Consider the following 18,122-nt stretch of genomic DNA (forward strand, 5'->3'; position numbering starts at 1 on the left):
TTAACCTCAAAAATTATCAAAGGAGGGGCTGGGAAGGTGGCTCAGTGGTAGAGCTCTTGCCTTGCATGCCTGAGGCTCTGGGTTCAATTCCTCAGCACCACATAAGCAAAAAGAAAAAAGCCGGAAGTGGCGCTGTGGCTCAAGTGGTAGAGTGCTAGCCTTGAGCTGAAGAGCTGAGGGACAGCGCCCAGGCCCAGAGTTCAGGCCCCATGACCGGACCCAAAAAAAAAAAAAAAAATCATCAAAGGAAAGGTGAATTTCATTATGTGAGACAAAGAATAGCAGTTGAGTGTATTGAGTTATTAAACTGATTAGAAGTTATTGTTTGATCTCAGTTGTGTAACAGGAATCCTGAAAAAAGCATTCTTTTTAAGGTTACAAAGGCTTAGGGGAATAGATTAATAGTGCAGACAGAATTTGAATCCAGAAAGCCTAAGTATGGAGCCCATGCCGTACACTAACTCACTTAGGCATTTAACATTTTTTATATTTACTAAATAAAATGGGGCTACAATAATTTTATCAATGGCCATTACAAAACTATAAGTCACTTTTTTTCATTTTGTAAGTAAGCTTGTTTTTTCTTTCAAAAGAATATTACCGTGTGTGTGTGTGTGTGTGTGTGTGTGTGTGTGTGTGTGTGTGTATGATAGAAATGTTAACTTAGCTGTTCAGAATCTAAAAAAATCACTGTGCACTTTTTTAAATAAGTGTTTTACTATGAAAAAACCGTACAGAGGGGTTACAGTTACATGAGCAGGGTAATGAGTACATTTCTTATCAAGCATTGTTGCCTCCTCCTTTGTTTTTCCTCTACCATCCCTTCCCTCCCATCTCCACAACTACACTGCTCCCCCACCTAAATTGTAAAGTTAGTTTTTCAGCATAGTGTCTTCTACATCTCATTGTTGCAATGGGTCCACCTGTATCCCTATTTAAACATTTTGTTTTTTCCCTTCCCCTCCCCAAATTATACCAACATCAAATACAGTGAAAACAGGGGTTATACCATGTATAAGGGAAGGACATACAAAGCAACAATAAATCATATGGTACCTTATAAATACATTAGAAACAATAGCAAGCAAAAAAAAAACATTTGTGTCCCTATCTTCGGGTTAATTTCGCTTAACTTCTTCTTATCTGGTCATATGTATATAGCTTTTGACCTTTTTTACTTGTCCCAGACATATACTAGTTATTGCAAATAAGGAAAACCATGGGACCTATGTTTCTTTGGGCCTGGCTTATTTCACTTAATACAAATACTCAAAGAAACAACTGCCCAATAAATAAGTGGGCTAAAGACTTAAAGAGAAACTTCTCTGAAGAGGAAATAAGAATGGCCAATAGATACATTAAGAAATGCTCAACCTTAGAAACAGCAATAAGAGACTTCCCAGCTAAGAAAAGTCCAGGACCAGATGGTTTTACAGCGGAATTTTACAAGGCCTTCAAAGCAGAGCTCACACCAATACTCCTCCAACTCTTCAATGAAATTGAAAGAGAAAGCTCACTACCAAACACATTCTACGAAGCCATCATAACCCTCATCCCAAAACCAGGCAGGGACTCATCAAAGAAAGAGAACTATAGACCCATTTATTTGATGAATATTGATGCAAAACTTCTCAATAAAATTTTGGCCAATCGACTTCAACAATTCATCCAAAAAATCATACACCACGATCAAACAGGATTCATTTCGGGGATGCAAAGCTGGTTCAATATACGCAAATCAATTAATATTATTCATCACATCAACAGGAGCAAGAATAAGAACCACATGGTTATCTCAATAGATGCAGAAAAAGCATTCGACAAGATCCAACACCCCTTCATGATGAAGGTTTTGGAAAAATTAGGAATCCATGGAACATTCCTCAATACAATAAAGGCTGTATATGACAAACCTACAGCCAGCATTATACTCAATGGTGAAAAACTAAAGCCATTTCCTCTTAACTCAGGAACAAGACAAGGATGCCCACTCTCTCCACTTCTCTTCAATCTAGTATTAGAATGCCTAGCTACAGCAATAAGACAAGATGCAGACATAAAGGGGATCCAAATAGGGAAAGAAGAAATAAAACTCTCCCTCTTTGCAGATGACATGATCTTGTATTTAAAGAATCCCATAGACTCCACTCCCAAATTACTCAAGCTGATTCAAAACTTTGGCAAAGTAGCAGGTTATAAAATTAACCCCCCAAAATCAATGGCTTTTCTGTATGCCAACAATGAGAAAAGTGTGGCTGAAATTAGGAAAGCAACTCCATTTGTAATAGCCCCACAAAAAATAAAATACCTAGGAATTAACTTAACTAAAGAATTGAAGGACCTCTACGATGAAAACTTTAAAATCTTGAAAAAGGAAATCAACACAGAACTAAAAAAATGGCAAAACCTCCCATGCTCCTGGATTGGAAAGATTAACATCGTGAAAATGGCAATACTTCCCAAGGCTATCTACAAATTCAACGCAATACCTGTCAAAATTCCAACCTCATTCTTCAAGGAAATAGAAGAGGCAATCCAAAAATTCATATGGAACAATAAAAGACCCCGAATAGCAAAAACGCTCCTCAACGGAAAGAACACTGCTGGAGGAACATCAATACCAAATTTCAAACTCTACTATAAAGCCATAGTAATCAAAACAGCTTGGTATTGGCATAAGAACAGACCTCAGGACCAATGGAATAGAATTGAAAACCCAGAAATGAACCTACAGACCTATAGCCATCTAATCGTCGATAAGGGAGCTAAAACAATAGAATGGAAGAAAGACAGCCTCTTCAGTAAATGGTGCTGGCAAAATTGGTTAACTACATGTAGAAAACTAAAGCTAGATCCTTATATATCACCCTGCACCAGAATCAACTCCAAATGGATCAAAGACCTTGAAGTCAAAGCAGACACTCTGAAAACATTACAGGATGGAATAGGAGAAACCCTAGGTCTCCTTGGCTCAGGCCGAAATTTTCTGAATAGAGACCCGGAAACACAACAAATCAAAGAAAGGTTGGACAAATGGGATTGCATAAAGTTGCAGAGCTTCTGCAGGGCAAATGACATAGCTAGCAAGATCAATAGAAAGCCCACGGATTGGGAGAAGATCTTTACTAGCCATACAACGGACAAGGGTCTCATATCTAAAATATACCTGGAACTCAAAAAATTAAACCCCCCAACAACAAATCCTCAAAGAAACAACTGCCCAATAAATAAGTGGGCAAAAGACTTAAAGAGAAACTTCTCTGAAGAAGAAAGAAGGATGGCCAATAGACACATGAAGAAATGTTCAACATCCCTAGCCATAAAAGAAATGCAAATCAAAACAACATTGAGATATCACCTCACTCCAGTTAGAACGGCAAAAATCAAGAACTCTAACAACAACAGATGCTGGAGGGGATGTGGACAGAAAGGAACCTTACTTCATTGTTGGTGGGAATGTAAACTTGTTCAACCACTTTGGAAAGCAGTATGGAGGTTCCTCAAAAGACTTCACATAGAACTCCCCTATGACCCAGCAATCCCACTTTGGGGCATTTACCCAAATGTTTACAAACAAGACCACACTAAAGCTACCAGCACAACAATGTTTATTGCAGTATTATTTACCATAGCTAAGATATGGAACCAACCCAGATGCCCCTCAGTAGATGAATGGATCAAGAAAATGTGGTAGATATACACAGTGGAATTCTATGCCTCCATCAGAAACAATGACATTGCCCCATTTGTTAGGAAATGGAAAAACTTAGAAAAAATTATATTAAGTGAAGTAAGCCAGGCCTAAATAAACATAGGTCCCATGGTTTCCCTTATTTGCAATATCTAGTATATGTATGAGTCAAGTGGAAAAGGTCAGATAATGTGATGTCAGGAAAATGAACCCTTAGATATATATTTTAATGTTTTTTTCTTTCATGCATGTGTTTCTAACGCATTTATAGGATTATTTCTTTGTTGCTTTGTATGTCCCTCCCCCACAGTATAACCCCTGCTTTCACTATATTTGATGTCAGTATAACTTGTGGAGGAGATGGGGAAAAAACAGTGTTTAAGGATACAGGTGGACCTGTTGCAACAATGAGAAGTACAAGTTGTCATGTCCAAAACGAGATTTACAACGTCGGTGCGGGGGGGGGGGGGGGTGGAGGGGGGGAAGGGGGGAGAAGGAGAAGGATTGGGATTGGGGGGGGAGGGGGGAGGCTGGGAAGGGATGTGAAGGGTAAACAAAGGAGGAGGCTGCAATGCTTGGTAAGAAATGTACGCATTATCCTGCCCATGTAATTGTAACCCCTCTGTACAGTATGTTCACAAATTAAATTAAATTAAATTTAAAAAAAAGAAATGCTCAACCTCTCTAGCCACAAAAGAAATGTAAATCAAACCAGCTTTGAGATTCTACCTCACCCCAGTTAGAATGGCTAAAATCAAGAACTCTAATAACAACAGATGCTGGAGGGGATGTGGCCAGAAGGGAACCCTACTGCATTGTTGGTGAGAGTGTAAACTTGTTCACTGTGCATTTTTTTCCGACAGGTCCTCCTATTATCACTCTTGAACCGGTAGAAACTATCACTAGTGCTGGCAGCAAAGTCATACTAGATTGTCAGGCAACTGGAGAGCCTCATCCGACTATTACATGGTCCCGCCAAGGGCGCTCTATTCTCTGGGATGACCGAGTCAGTGTTCTGTCCAACAACTCATTATATATTGTGGCTGCTCAGCAAGAAGATACATCTGAGTATGAATGTGTTGCTCGAAACTTAATGGGTTCTGTCCTTGTCAGAGTGCCAGTCATTGTCCAGGGTAAGTATGACCAGAGGATGGTCTTATTAAACTCTACCCAGGCAACTCCAGTCATAAAAATGATTACCATATTGCTGGTCATCAGTGGCTTACACTTGTAATCCTAACTACTAAGGAGACAGAGATCTGAGAATCAAGGTTCAAAGCCAACCCAGGTATATATAACTTCAATCCGAGTCTCTTTTAACTTTAGGGTACTTCTAGATGATGGAAATAGAACAAAACTAACATCATGATTTACAAACTAAAGGAAACAAAACAATGCAGAATAGAGTTTTTTTTTAATTCCAGGTTAATGATTCAAAATTCCAAACCAAATGTATTCTCAGAAAGCAATGCATATATTTTTCTTTAAGTAATAAAGCATATTCAAAAGGTAAAGACTCCATGAACTTCTCGATTGCTAACTTCCAGCAGCCACATTCATGTGAGTCAGGATTGGAACTCTAATATAAACTAAAGTTTTGCTTTCACTCATATGGGTTACTTTTACCATCAGTGAAAGCTCCCACAAACTACTCATCAGCAAGCATAGATTCAGCTCTCTAGTTCATAACTTAAATGGAACTTGCTTTGTAACTTTGATTTACAAAAGGGTGACAGAGTATAATGCTTTCTTTGCAGTTCATGGTGGGTTTTCCCCCTGGTCCTCCTGGAGATCCTGCAGTGTAACCTGTGGAAAAGGCATCCAGAAGAGAAGCCGACTGTGTAACAGTCCTCCTCCAGCCAATGGTGGCAAACGGTGCCACGGGTCAGACTCAGAAACCCGAACGTGTCAGAACAAGCTATGTCCAGGTACACAAGGGATTAAGCATGTTGTTAATTGACATTAATTTGCATTCTGTACCTATGCATGGCCTCACAGTTAGTACTTTAATTGCAATGTACCTTATAGTGCAAAAACTGTTCACCTTTGTATAGTGGATGGTCACTGGTCAGAATGGAGTCTTTGGGAAGAATGCACAAGAAGCTGTGGACGGGGTAACAGAACCAGGACCAGAGCTTGCAATGATCCCCCAGCCCAGCATGGTGGACGGCCATGTGAAGGGAATGCTGTGGAAATCATCATGTGTAATGCGAGGCCTTGCCCAGGTGAGAGCCCACCAGTAATAACCTGCCAATCATATTCTGATAAGCTTCCTAAAAGGCATCAAGCTTTATTATCACTGTAGCTTCTTCACTGTGAGAAGGGTAGAGCCTCATGTTTGAGAATGCATTCATTCTGATGTGATCAGTTCTCTGTTATGGGTAAATCTGTAAAGGAATGGAATTCTTCAATGCTAAGTAAAATTCTTAGTGTAACATAAAAATGGCTCCACACTGTGGTCTATTTTTAATAATCATACTAAGTAGCTACAAAAAAATCCTAAGATTTTAGAAGTAATGGTGGCTTTGGGTAACATCTAATCCAGCCATCCATTTCTAGACAAGAAAATAAGAGCTTACAGAGACTCAGGAACACATTGCTGGTGAGCAGGGAACAGTGAAACATAGCTACCATTCACCAAAAACCCAGCACATGATACAACTGGGCTAGCTGGCTTGTCCATGTGCCTTTATTGACTTTGTATACGAAGACTCTTTCAGATTCAAGGGACAGAAATAAAACTTAAACAAAAACAGTCAAATTCATTTTTTCAGGTATGATGGAAGGCAAGGATTTGACCAATGCTTTTATGGATTTTTCCATCTCTCATCTCTCTTCTTCTGTTGGGCTTTACCTTGTTGAACTCTTTTCCTGTGGGACAACTAGGTGCTAGCAAAGACTGGCTCTGATGGACTTTGTCAGCTAAGGCCTCAGAAGGGAAAAAAAGAGAGTTTTTATCTGCCTCTCAGTTCCTTCTCAGCCTGTGAAAAAAAGAACTCTGATTTTGAAGTTATCACATGCTTGTGTCTGGACTCAGCTAAGTGTAGCCCAAGTCCTATGATCAGCAGCTGATTCAATATGTCTTTCTATACATGGTCAAGAAAGGAAAGCTTCTTTGTCTGGAAACTTGAAAAAAAATTATATGGAAGGGAGGAGAGGTTGTTTATTTGTTTACTTATTGATTAATCTAACAAATATTTACTGTGCACCTACTCTGTGTCCAAGGTTCTGTTCTACAGTACCACTTTCCTGTATCACAGTAAAATGGTAAAGTGATAAAGAGAGAATGTCTTTCAAATATTGATAAGCATACTGCTCAAACTCAAAGAAGTGAATTGATAAAGCACAACAGGGTGAGACACCTTAGCTCTGGGAGTGGTTCAAAGAAAGATGTGGATAATTTTTTTTTTTAAAAAAAGAGGTCCTTACTGCATTGGTATTTTGTTCTATGATAAAGAAAAATTCGGGAAATAATGTTACATAATTCACTAAGTAGCAAAAAGTGAATCGTGGACTTCAATTCGCATTGATGGATTCCCAAGTTTAACTGCTTTGTTTTGAGATAACTTGTTCAGTCTGACATCTATTAAATTTCACAAATAAAACTCTAAGCCTGACATGTTGGCTTATGCCTGTAATTCTAGGACCTGAGAGGAAGAGGAAGGAAGATTAAGAGTTTAATGTGAGCTTAGGCTAGATATGGTCCTGGTTTGAAAAAACAAATAAAATAAACCAATACTGTCCTGAAATCTTAAAGAAAATAAATCAAAGCCAAGGGTTTGAGCCTTGAAAGATTAAAAAAGCTCATTGCAGAAACATTATCTTCTAAAAAACTCCAGAAAGACCTAAGAGAAATCATTGGACAATTGGTAATGATATAATGGAAACCTGAATATTAAAGCTAATGTTAAAGTAAAGGTCACTTTTGATTCATGTTGAGTAACTCTGTGCTTCCAGTCTATTTACCTATTACCAATTGCTCACTAATCTGCTGGCATATTATTATTTTAGGCTTTCTTGGGTTATTCCAAGCCCATAAACCAATTGAATTTTCTGTTATTTTGGCACAATGTCAACAGTATCTCAGAGCCAGTAACTAAAGCAACGTAGTGTTTAGTTGCACCATGTCACTTGGTAGATACTGCAAATGACACAATTTCATTGCTTCTATATGTATAAGCCCTTCTGTGTATGTATACGTTTACACATACATATGTACATGTGTATATATTCTGCCTATACCATATCCTCTTTATTCATTTATCTATTGTTGAGAAGTAAGCTAATTCCATGACTTGTCTATTGTGAATTATTTATTTTTAATGATGTCAAGTTTAAAGAAAAGTTGTGAGAATGACCAAAAATATTTCTGTATTATTCTTATACACATATATTTACTAATACAAGGGCCTTCAATTTCATAAATACAGTAGTATCAAAGTTGACACTATATATATATATATATATATATATAATTTTTAAGCTCATTATCTCATTTTATTATCTAATCCACCGTACACATTTCAAATAACTGTTAGCTGCTCCAGTAATATTCTTTAGCACTCTTCTTTATTTGTTCCTATTCCAAGATCCCATCTAAGATTTTACTGATTTGTCTTGCTTCTGTAGATTTTTTTCGATGTTTTTAGTAGAGAACTTTCTAACACTGTCTTTCTTGACCTTGATACTTTGAAATGTCTATATCAGTCATTTTGTAGAAGAGTTTTCAATCTGGAATCATCTGATATTTCCTCCTGGTTACACAGTTGGGGTTTGCTTTTGGGCAGAGACCCCACAGAAATAATTGCTCCTCAGTGCATCTATTCAGAGGCCATGAAATGTCAATTTATCTATACTGATGACAATTCACTCTGCCTGCCCTCTAAATAAAAATGATACTTGCCATTGTATTGTAGCTACTGTTTTTACTTTTCTTATAAATAAGTGTTTTATAGGGAAACTATGTAAACATCCTCTTATCAGTCTCCCAGTGGATATTATTAGCTTTAATATCCACTTGTAATCCTTTTGGAATTAATTATTACTATGAAGTTTGCATAATACTGTTTTCCTTACTCTGTCATAGGTTCTACATTTATTATTGACTTTTTATCAGGGAGAATTTTTTTCTTTATTTCTTGATTTATGCCAGTGAGGACTCAGATGTTATACAACAATGGAATACTCTGGTATTATGCAATGGATTATAATACATAATTACTATTATTCTGATATGCAACTTATCCTAGGTTTTTTTTTAATGGAGTCTCTAGGCTAGTTTCAGTGTCCCCCTGAGATATCTCCATGAGTTTGTGAGTTAGTCATTATTTTCTGGTGCAAATTGCCTACATGTTGCAAGTAAGTAGACTAGGAATATAGACACAAACTCATTTGTCTGAGATAGTGAGGACAGACCTACCCATGCACAGTATCTTTCCCAGAGTCATTGCTCCTAAACTCTAGTTCTGATGTCTACTTATGTGTAATAGAAACTATTAAATGAGTTAAAAATGTCACCCTAAAACTATAATCCTCCAATGGAAAAAAATCATCTTATACTATATAATATTTTATTGCCAGAGTTTGGGCTTTGGTTAACCAACAGCCCTAAGAATAAAATGTCTTAAAATAATTGGAATTGTAGACATTTTGGCATATGAATCATACATGAGGATGTTGAGCATCTATCATTTGAGTTAGCACTGAAACACTTTTGGGTACTATCTGCCTCAGAGTTAAAGTGTTCTCCTTCCCTCTTAGCTATATTTAAATTGTTTATTAGTACAAATGTTCATTAGTTAAAATAGATTGCATGACTATGTTTGCTCCTGTCTACAATTTGTAAGTATATGTAGTCCACTCAGTGAGAAATCAGTTAAGTATGAGAAAAATGCAAATATTTAAATACTTTCTAAATGAAGCCAACAAATGTTAACCTCATTGATTGAGTTTTTTAACTTGTTATCTGGCCCCCTCGTAGGTTATATTAACAGAATATTTAGAAATGGTCTTTTTGGGGTTCACATCTTGGTTAACTGGGCCTCATTTTACAAGGCCAGTATCTAGAAAGTTCCCCTAAAGGAAACATCATGACCTGACACTGACTTGCACGTAAGAGAATTGGTAATGTTGACTCTCAGCCCACACACCTGGTAGGAAACATAAAGCTGTGCCAGTCTTGTGGTCAGATGCTGTAATATGTTAGTTACTGAAAGGAAGGCCTTACTCCTTGGAAACTACTGGTCAGGGTTTTCTGTTGTTTGGGAAGTAGGTGAGTGTGTTATTCAGAACATTTGTGAACATTATGTAATAGAAATAAAATTTCCAAGAATTATAACTGTGCAAATCATCATGTTGTTGAAAGAGTTTGGTCCATGTGTAAGTAGGAAGCCTATCACATTTAACGATGAGCTGGGATAAAATTAGCATTGTTCAAAATATTTGTTTTATTCATAACCACATCTAGATCTGGAACCATGTCAGAATTTGCAAGAAGCTTCCAGACTTCCTCTGAAGCTCCTGGGTCCTTTCACTTTCCCAAAGCACCAAATCTAGACAGATACTTAGCTACATTTAAACACTTAGGATATGTTTACATACAGTTGCTTGATTCAATTTGATTTTAATAAAATAGTCCCCGTGGGATAATGTTAAGCATTTATTTTTGACATTAGGTAAGCCTTCTCAATTTCCCAGTACACAAAATTCTCCTGGGATCCAACCAGAAGGAGAAAAGAAGAAGAACATTTGTTCTTGTTTTGATTGTAGTTGGTTTAGATTGTGGGCAGATTAACTCATGGCTGAGCTAATTTATTTGTATAGCTGTTTGTTAAACTAATGTGTTCTCTAACTGCATCTCTTGGGGTCTTTGTAGTTCATGGGGCATGGAGTGCCTGGCAACCTTGGGGTGCATGCAGTGAAAGTTGTGGGAAAGGGAACCAAATGAGAACAAGACTTTGCAATAACCCACCACCATCGTTTGATGGAGCCTACTGCATTGGGCCAGAAACGCAGGTGCAAGTTTGCAATGAAAAACACTGTCCAGGTAAGACAAACCTGTTTCTTATTAAGTAACCTCCGTCTCATATCTAAGTCTCTTATCAGTAAGAATCTATTCCCCTTTGAGTCAAGAACAGGACTCAACTTAAAAATGGCCAGGGCTTAACCTCCTCCTTTTTAGGTAGTAACCAAGCACCTGTGTTCTTCTGTTGATCCAGTTGATGGCAAGTGGACGACTTGGACCAGTTGGAGTGCCTGTACTGTGTCCTGTGGAGGAGGAGCCAGACAGAGAACAAGGGACTGCTCTAACCCTGTCCCCCAGTATGGGGGAAGAAGATGTGAGGGAAGTGATATCCAGAGTGATTTTTGCAATAGTGACCCTTGTCCAAGTGAGTGTTGGAAACAGTGAGTCAACATTATACTTTCTTCAAGTTTCATTATGAACTTAAGTCCTTCACGTTAATATTCTGTTACTTGGTTCTTTAACCTTTGGTTTTTACTGCCACCATGTTGTAGGCTTACTGTGAGCTGTGTGTTATGTTGTGCTTTGCATCAAAAGCAGAGATTGTGTCTCATTCCTACATCCAGTCTGTGGATGACTGTAAACAAAACATAGCAAATGGGCTTTAAAGAGAATCACAAAATCCGCTGAGTATCTATTTGATGTCTAGTCAAAACAGCAGCTGAGCTTTCTGCGTTTGTCAGTTGCCCTTTTAGAAATTCATATGTTTCTGTTTAATTCCTGGAGAAAGACTCTTTTGTACTTTTATTCTTTTGGATGAATGTCATTGTTTATCCCTACTCATTTTTAGAGCTCTGTTTTGATATGAAATGATTCCATGTTGTAGCCCATGGGAACTGGAGTCCTTGGAGTGGCTGGGGAACTTGCAGCCGGACGTGTAATGGAGGGCAGATGCGGCGATACCGTACCTGTGACAACCCTCATCCATCCAATGGAGGAAGAGCTTGTGGGGGGCCAGACACCCAGATCCAGAGGTGCAACAGTGACATGTGTCCTGGTGAGGTTCTTGATTCCTGACCCTGGGGGTAGTGAAGCCTTTCCTTTAGAACTCACTGTCGATTTTTAAAGCATCTGTATATACTCAGACCATCCCGTTCTGGTTCCCAGTGGATGGAAGCTGGGGAAACTGGCAGAGCTGGAGCCATTGTTCTGCCTCCTGCGGAGGAGGTGAAAAGACCCGGAAGCGGCAGTGTGACAATCCAGTGCCATCTAAAAGTGGTCGTTCCTGTCCAGGGGATGCTACTCAGGTATCCAGGTGCAATGTACAAGCATGTCCAGGTAAGTATCGAATTTGGACTTTCGGCAGGAACGTTGCTAGCACATTCAGAGCCTTCTGTGCAAGTTATGGGGGGGGAAAAGATTCTACTTTAGGCCCCCTAATTTATAAACAATTCCAGGGACAAGTAAAATTAGGGGGAAAAGTATTTTTTCTCCTAATTGTTGCAGGTCTATTTATATGCTCATGTCTGGATTTTGAAGCCTGTTTATCACCTTTACAGACTTCCTAATATCAGAGACAGACTTGTAATGGTAGTAAGAAGATTAGACCCATTGTGTCATATTGCTGAAGTGTGAAGATACCCTTGGATTTTTACAAAGCTCTAAAATAGCTTTAGATATTTTTTTTAAGTCTGAAAATCTGTAAGGCCTATTTTGGAAAATTGAGTATTTGTGGGGAGAGTGATAGAAACTTACACTAGACCATTTGTATAACATAGACAAGCTAAAAAGATGTCTACCCCTCATAGACATACCTGCCCCACATTATTAGCTGGTCATGAAGAGTTATGAAGTTCCTTCCTAAAGGTCTGGTGGCAGGTCTGATTTGAGATGAAGCATTTTGCCATTGATGGTGGCAGGCTCCAACTGGCCACAGGGATTCCAGATAGGACAAGTCAGTTAACAGAGTCTGGCAGAGGGATTTAAGGATTCCATCCAAGTAGCCAGAAAGAGAGATAGCTAGTTGTGTGTTAACACTCAAATTCATCTGTTACACTGGAGAGCCAGGTTTGAATGGGAAGCCATAGGTGTCAGAGAGGACCAAGAAAGTCAGTGACTCTGCTAACCCTTGCTCCCTCCCTCTAGTTAGGACCAGGGATAAGTGGCCACCAGGCCTTGATTGACTGATTGCTGCTCTCCTGCAATCTTTACAATCACTCTTTAAGATCTCTACTCCTTTTAGCTCCTTGGATGTGGAAATCACCCTACAATAAGCAGTTTTCACTATCTGGAAAATGCTTCTCCTGCCCTCTCTGGCTTAGTGAAGACTCAAGTATTCTATAGTTCAATATTAAGGAATTATTTTTACTTTCTTCGCAGACCTTCCTGATTAACAGTTGTCTACCTGATACATACAGAAACTCATAGAGCTGTAATGACAGGTGTCAATCTTTCCTTTTCTTTTTGTGAATTATTATCCTTAAGTAGCTGTGCAAATGAGTTGCCATTCAGCAAAGCAGATTATGAGTATAATGCATCTTGATCAGTGCCACCCTTTTCAACATTCTCCCCCATCCCTCCCAACCCCCACCCTTCTCTCAGTTTTCTTTTGTAGCATTCTCCCCCCCCATACCACTCTTCATTCATTTGTGCCCCACACCTTGAACCCCACCCACCCCCTCCATTTGAGTGCTCATTTCCCAGTGTATCTATTGTTGAACTGTGCATTAGTCCCTCTAACAAATTACATTTGAGTTCTCTTCTGAGTCTACTGTATCTGGATCAATACATTCATATATGCTTGCATACCACCCCAAAATGTTTACTCCTATCCTTATAAATTAATTCTAGCTTCGACATATGAAAGAAAACATGTATCTCTTGTCTCTCAGTGCTTGACTTACTTCACTTAACATGATTTTTTCCAGATCCTTTCTTTTCATTACAAATGATTCAGCATCATCCTTTCTAATGGATGAGTAAAATTCCATTGTGTATAGATACCACATTTTCTTGATCCATTTATCCATTGATTCCATACCTTGGCTATAGTGAATAGTGCTGCAGTGAACATGGTTGTGTGTGTGGTTTTACTAGTTTGTAATCTTTTGGATTAAATGCCCAAGAGTGGAATTGCTGGATCATAGGGTAGTTCTGTGTTTAATTTTTTGAGGAACTTCCATACTGCTTTCCAGAGTCATTGAACAAATTTCCTTTCCCACTAATAATGTACCAGTGTTTCTTTTAGCTCACAACCATATCATTTGCATTCTTGATAACTACCATTTTAACTGGGGTGAGGTACAATCTTACTGTTGTTTTGTCTGCCTTTTAGTTTCTTACCACATTTTCCCTCTTGATGTTTGACAAATTAATATAGTTAATGCAGAGCAGAAAACTGTATCCACATTAAAAAATATCCTCTCACCTATAAAGTAATACAAGTTAAACCATGAACTATTATGTTTATTGATTTCTAAACTGAATGCACTTGTACTTCTCCCTAGTATATAATATCTGATAATAAAGGAATCCAGAGTACCTTATAACTGCTTTAAAATATATTTAGTGGGCTGGGAAGGTGGCTCAGTGGTAGAGTGCTTGCCTTGCATGCATGAGGCCCTGGGTTTGATTCCTCAGCACCACATAAGCAAAAAGAAAAAAGCCGGAAGTGGTGTTGTGGCTCAAGTGGTAGAGCGCTAGCCTTGAGCTGAAGAGCCCAGGCCCAGAGTTCAGGCCCCACGACCAGACCCCCCCAAAAAAATTAATGAAATATATTTAGCTTTTTTTTTACTATCAAGGAATATTTTCTAAATGATGTCCTCTCTTGTCAAAAGAGAGGAAATTCATCTAAAAAGTTGTTTTACTGTTATTTGCTAATAACTAACAATTTTGTTGAACAGTAGAAAGAATTCATTAAAATACTGGAGAGATACTTTTTAAACTTTTTAATAATTATTTTTCAAAAAATATCTTCAATGAATTTACAGTACTTTCAAAAGTATAATAACTTTTTCAGATTTTTCTCAAGTTAAGCATTTTCTAATATATATGTAAACTAAAGAACCTGAGCCAGGAACTGGTAACTCATACCTGTAATCACATCTCAGGAAGCTGAGATGTAAGAATTGTGATTTGAAGCCAGCCCAGGCAGGAAAGTCTGTGAGAATGTTATCTCCAATTAACTACAAAAAAAAAAAAAAAAGCCAGAAGTAGAACTGTAGCTCAAAGTGGTAAAGTGCTAGCCTTGAGCAAAAAATCTTAGGGACAGCATCCAGAACCAGCACACACACACACACACACACAAAAGAAAAGAAAAGAAAAGAAAAGAAATTGCCAGACATTAATGACTCATGCCTGTGACCCTCGCTACTTGGAGGATAAGAATTAGTGAATCAAAGTTCAAGACCATGCTGAGCAGAAAAGTTCATGAGACTCTTTTTCAATTTATAGCAAGGATCAATGTTACATGCCAATGTCATCCCAAGCTACATAGGAGACTAAGACTGAGAGGAATATGAGTCTAGGCCATTTGGGACAGAAAATTCCAGAGTCCATCTCCATGGAAGGAAAATTAGAACAGTGTCACACACCTAAAATAGAGGCATAATCCCATGTGGGATTATGAGACTCTATCTCAAAAATTTCCCAGCTCAGAATAGGACTAGATATGTGACTCAAGTAGTAGAGCACCATCCTGCCTAAATGTGAGTTTTTGAGGTCAAAATTCAGACCTGCAAAAATAAATAAATAAATAAATAAATAAAAGAATGAAAAAAAAAACCTTTATAAACCTTTCATCTAAAGCTGAAGACTGAAGACTGTCCTTTAGATACCCAGCATTTATACTGGCAGTGACCTGTAACAAAGGTTAGGAGATTTCTTAAGTTATTTTGTTTTATTTTTATTTTATTGTGAGATTGTTCCATTTCCTCTATGTTCTCACAAAGTAAGCAACAGGTAGAAGAATATCTGTGGCTTTACTTACTGTAGTCATCATGTTGTAAAATAGGTATCTTGAACTTTTTCTCATATCTAACTACATTTTGCATCCTTTAACCAATGTCTCTCCAAAACTCCTCCTTCACCCCCTAGTAATCACTCTTCTTTGTGGCTTATTTCTTTGTAGTTGTTTGTTTGTAGGCTTCATTTGTGCCAGTACCAGGGCTTCACTTGAGAGCCTTCTATACTTGCTTGGCTCCCATGCTTGAATGGTGCTCTACCACCTGAGTCATGCCTCCTGCCCAGTACTTTTCTAGTTAATTTTCTAGTTAATTGGTGATCTGTAGTCAGGTCGGCTCCAAACTTTAATCCTCCAAATCTCAGCCTCCTAAGTAAGGAGAATTACATGTTATGAGCCACAAGCTCCCAGCTATGTTTTCTATTTCTATGAATTAGCTTTTATACATTTCCTATAATTGGGTTATATTCTGCAATGCTTTTTTTGTCAGTTGTGGGGCTTAAACTCTGGGCTTGGGTGCTGTGCTGTACCTGTGCTCTTCAGCTCAAGGCTGGTGCTCTACCACTTGAGCCACAGCACCACTTCTGGTTTTCTGGCTGTTAATTGGAGATAAGGGTCTCATGGACTTTCCTGCCTGGGCTGGCTTTGAACCAAGATCCTCAGATCTCAGCCTCTTGAGTTGCTAGGATTACAGATGTGAGCCACTGGTGCCTGGCTCTGGAATGCTTTTTTGTTGTTGTTGGTGGTGGTGGTCATGGGGCTGTCCCTCAGCTCTTCAGCTCAAGGCAACGCTCTGCCAATTGAGCCACTGTACCACTTCCGGTTTTCTGAGTGGTTTATTGAAGATCAGAGTCTCCTGACTTTCCTGCCCAGGCTTGCTTTGAACCATGATCCTCAGATCTCAGCCTCCTGAGTAACTAGGATTACAGGTGTGATTGGCACCAGGCTCTGGAATGCTTTTTAAGAATAGTTTTTATATGTTCTTACTGCAAGGTAAGTAGACAAGGTAGCCAATGCGCTTACTAGCGCATACATACGATGTATGTATACCTCAGAGCAGCACATTGTACCTGATAAATATACACAATTTGATTTTTAAAAATTAAATAAATAAGTAAGTCCCACCCAAGAAAAGAAAAAAAATATAACAAAGGGGGAGGCTGCAATGCTTGATAAGAAATGTACGCATTATCCTGCCCATGTAATTGTAACCCCTCTGTACAGTATGTTCTCAAAAAAAATAATAATAAAAACTTAATTAAAAAAAAGAAAAAGAAAAAAAATATATCCATGGATTTTAGTGCCAAGTAGATAACATGTATGTATGCTATGAAAGTTGCTTGATTTTTCTGAGCTTTTCTCTCCTAATCTGCAAGTTCTGTCTACTTAAAGCTATCTTTTAGGATTCTTGATAGGAATTAAAAACACACACACATTGATTATTCACCGCTTCACAGGAGATACTGGTGAACTCACCATCTTCCTCATTTCCTCACTGTCCAAAAAACACATTATTTGGTCATGGTACTAGACACTACTGTATTCTTTGGCTTATGAAATAATATGACAATGTGCATAGGTTGGAAAGACCCTAGATTTATGGGGGATGATGGATGTCACATCAAAGTACAATATTTTTAAAGCTTATTGGTTTCACTTTTAAGTTCAGATGTTGGAGGGCCTTTTCAATGTTCATGAAGATTTGTAGCGTCTCTGACCATTGGCCTTCTTCTCTCCTATGTAATGTTGATGGAATCGCTTCCTTAGCCAACAGTCTTATTTCTTCCCTCAACAGGTGGGCCTCAGAGAGCCAGAGGAAGTGTTATTGGAAATATTAATGATGTTGAATTTGGAATTGCTTTCCTTAATGCCACAATAATAGATAGCCCTAACTTTGATTCTAGAATAATCCATGCCAAAATTACCAATGTGCCTCGCAGTCTTGGTAAGTCTGTTATAAAAGTTGTTCCTAAATGTCTTTTTAAAAACATGCTATTCTTTATATGATTCTAAAAGGTATTACTACTAAATCAAGTTTAGTAGTTTTTAGCTCTGTCACAATGTTAAGCTCCTAAACACAGTTGAGGAACTGGTATTTATTTTGTGTTAGCCCAGTATTTAGTATTGATCATTGTGAACAATATACTATGAAAACAATAAAAACTGACTCTAAATATTTTTCTTTGTCACTTTATTTATCCTCCTCCCTTCTTAGGCCCAGCAATGAGAAAGATAGTTTCTATTCTAAATCCCATTTACTGGACAACAGCCAAAGAAATAGGAGAGGCAGTCAATGGCTTTACCCTCACCAACGCCGTCTTCAAAAGAGAAACACAAGTGGAATTTGCTACTGGTTAGTGTCATCTGAACCCAACACTGTAGCACTATAAAAAATGATGGCTATGAAGGTTGATGGTTAAGAAAAACTAAGTTTCCACTAAGCAACATTACAAAGTTTTTTGGTACAATCTTATATATTAATATAGAGAAGCTCTTCCTGTGATCATACA

The 18,122-nt window shown here is 38.2% G+C and overlaps 1 protein-coding gene across 1 annotated transcript in view; it reads left to right on the forward strand.

Moving 5' to 3' along the window:
* Hmcn1 (hemicentin 1) overlaps positions 1–18,122 on the forward strand; it is a 438,323-nt gene that overhangs the window by 386,829 nt on the left and 33,372 nt on the right. Inside the window, exons 87-95 of the mRNA XM_070034238.1 lie at positions 4,555–4,824; positions 5,449–5,619; positions 5,746–5,916; positions 10,566–10,736; positions 10,909–11,079; positions 11,539–11,709; positions 11,820–11,990; positions 17,408–17,557; positions 17,828–17,965. Coding sequence (XP_069890339.1) covers positions 4,555–4,824; positions 5,449–5,619; positions 5,746–5,916; positions 10,566–10,736; positions 10,909–11,079; positions 11,539–11,709; positions 11,820–11,990; positions 17,408–17,557; positions 17,828–17,965 — 1,584 coding nt within the window. The remainder of the gene's footprint in view (positions 1–4,554; positions 4,825–5,448; positions 5,620–5,745; positions 5,917–10,565; positions 10,737–10,908; positions 11,080–11,538; positions 11,710–11,819; positions 11,991–17,407; positions 17,558–17,827; positions 17,966–18,122) is intronic.

Source organism: Dipodomys merriami, unplaced genomic scaffold (assembly GCF_024711535.1).
Source record: "Dipodomys merriami isolate MVZ:Mamm:240054 unplaced genomic scaffold, mDipMer1.0.p SCAF_24, whole genome shotgun sequence".
NCBI classification, from domain to species: domain Eukaryota; kingdom Metazoa; phylum Chordata; class Mammalia; order Rodentia; family Heteromyidae; genus Dipodomys; species Dipodomys merriami.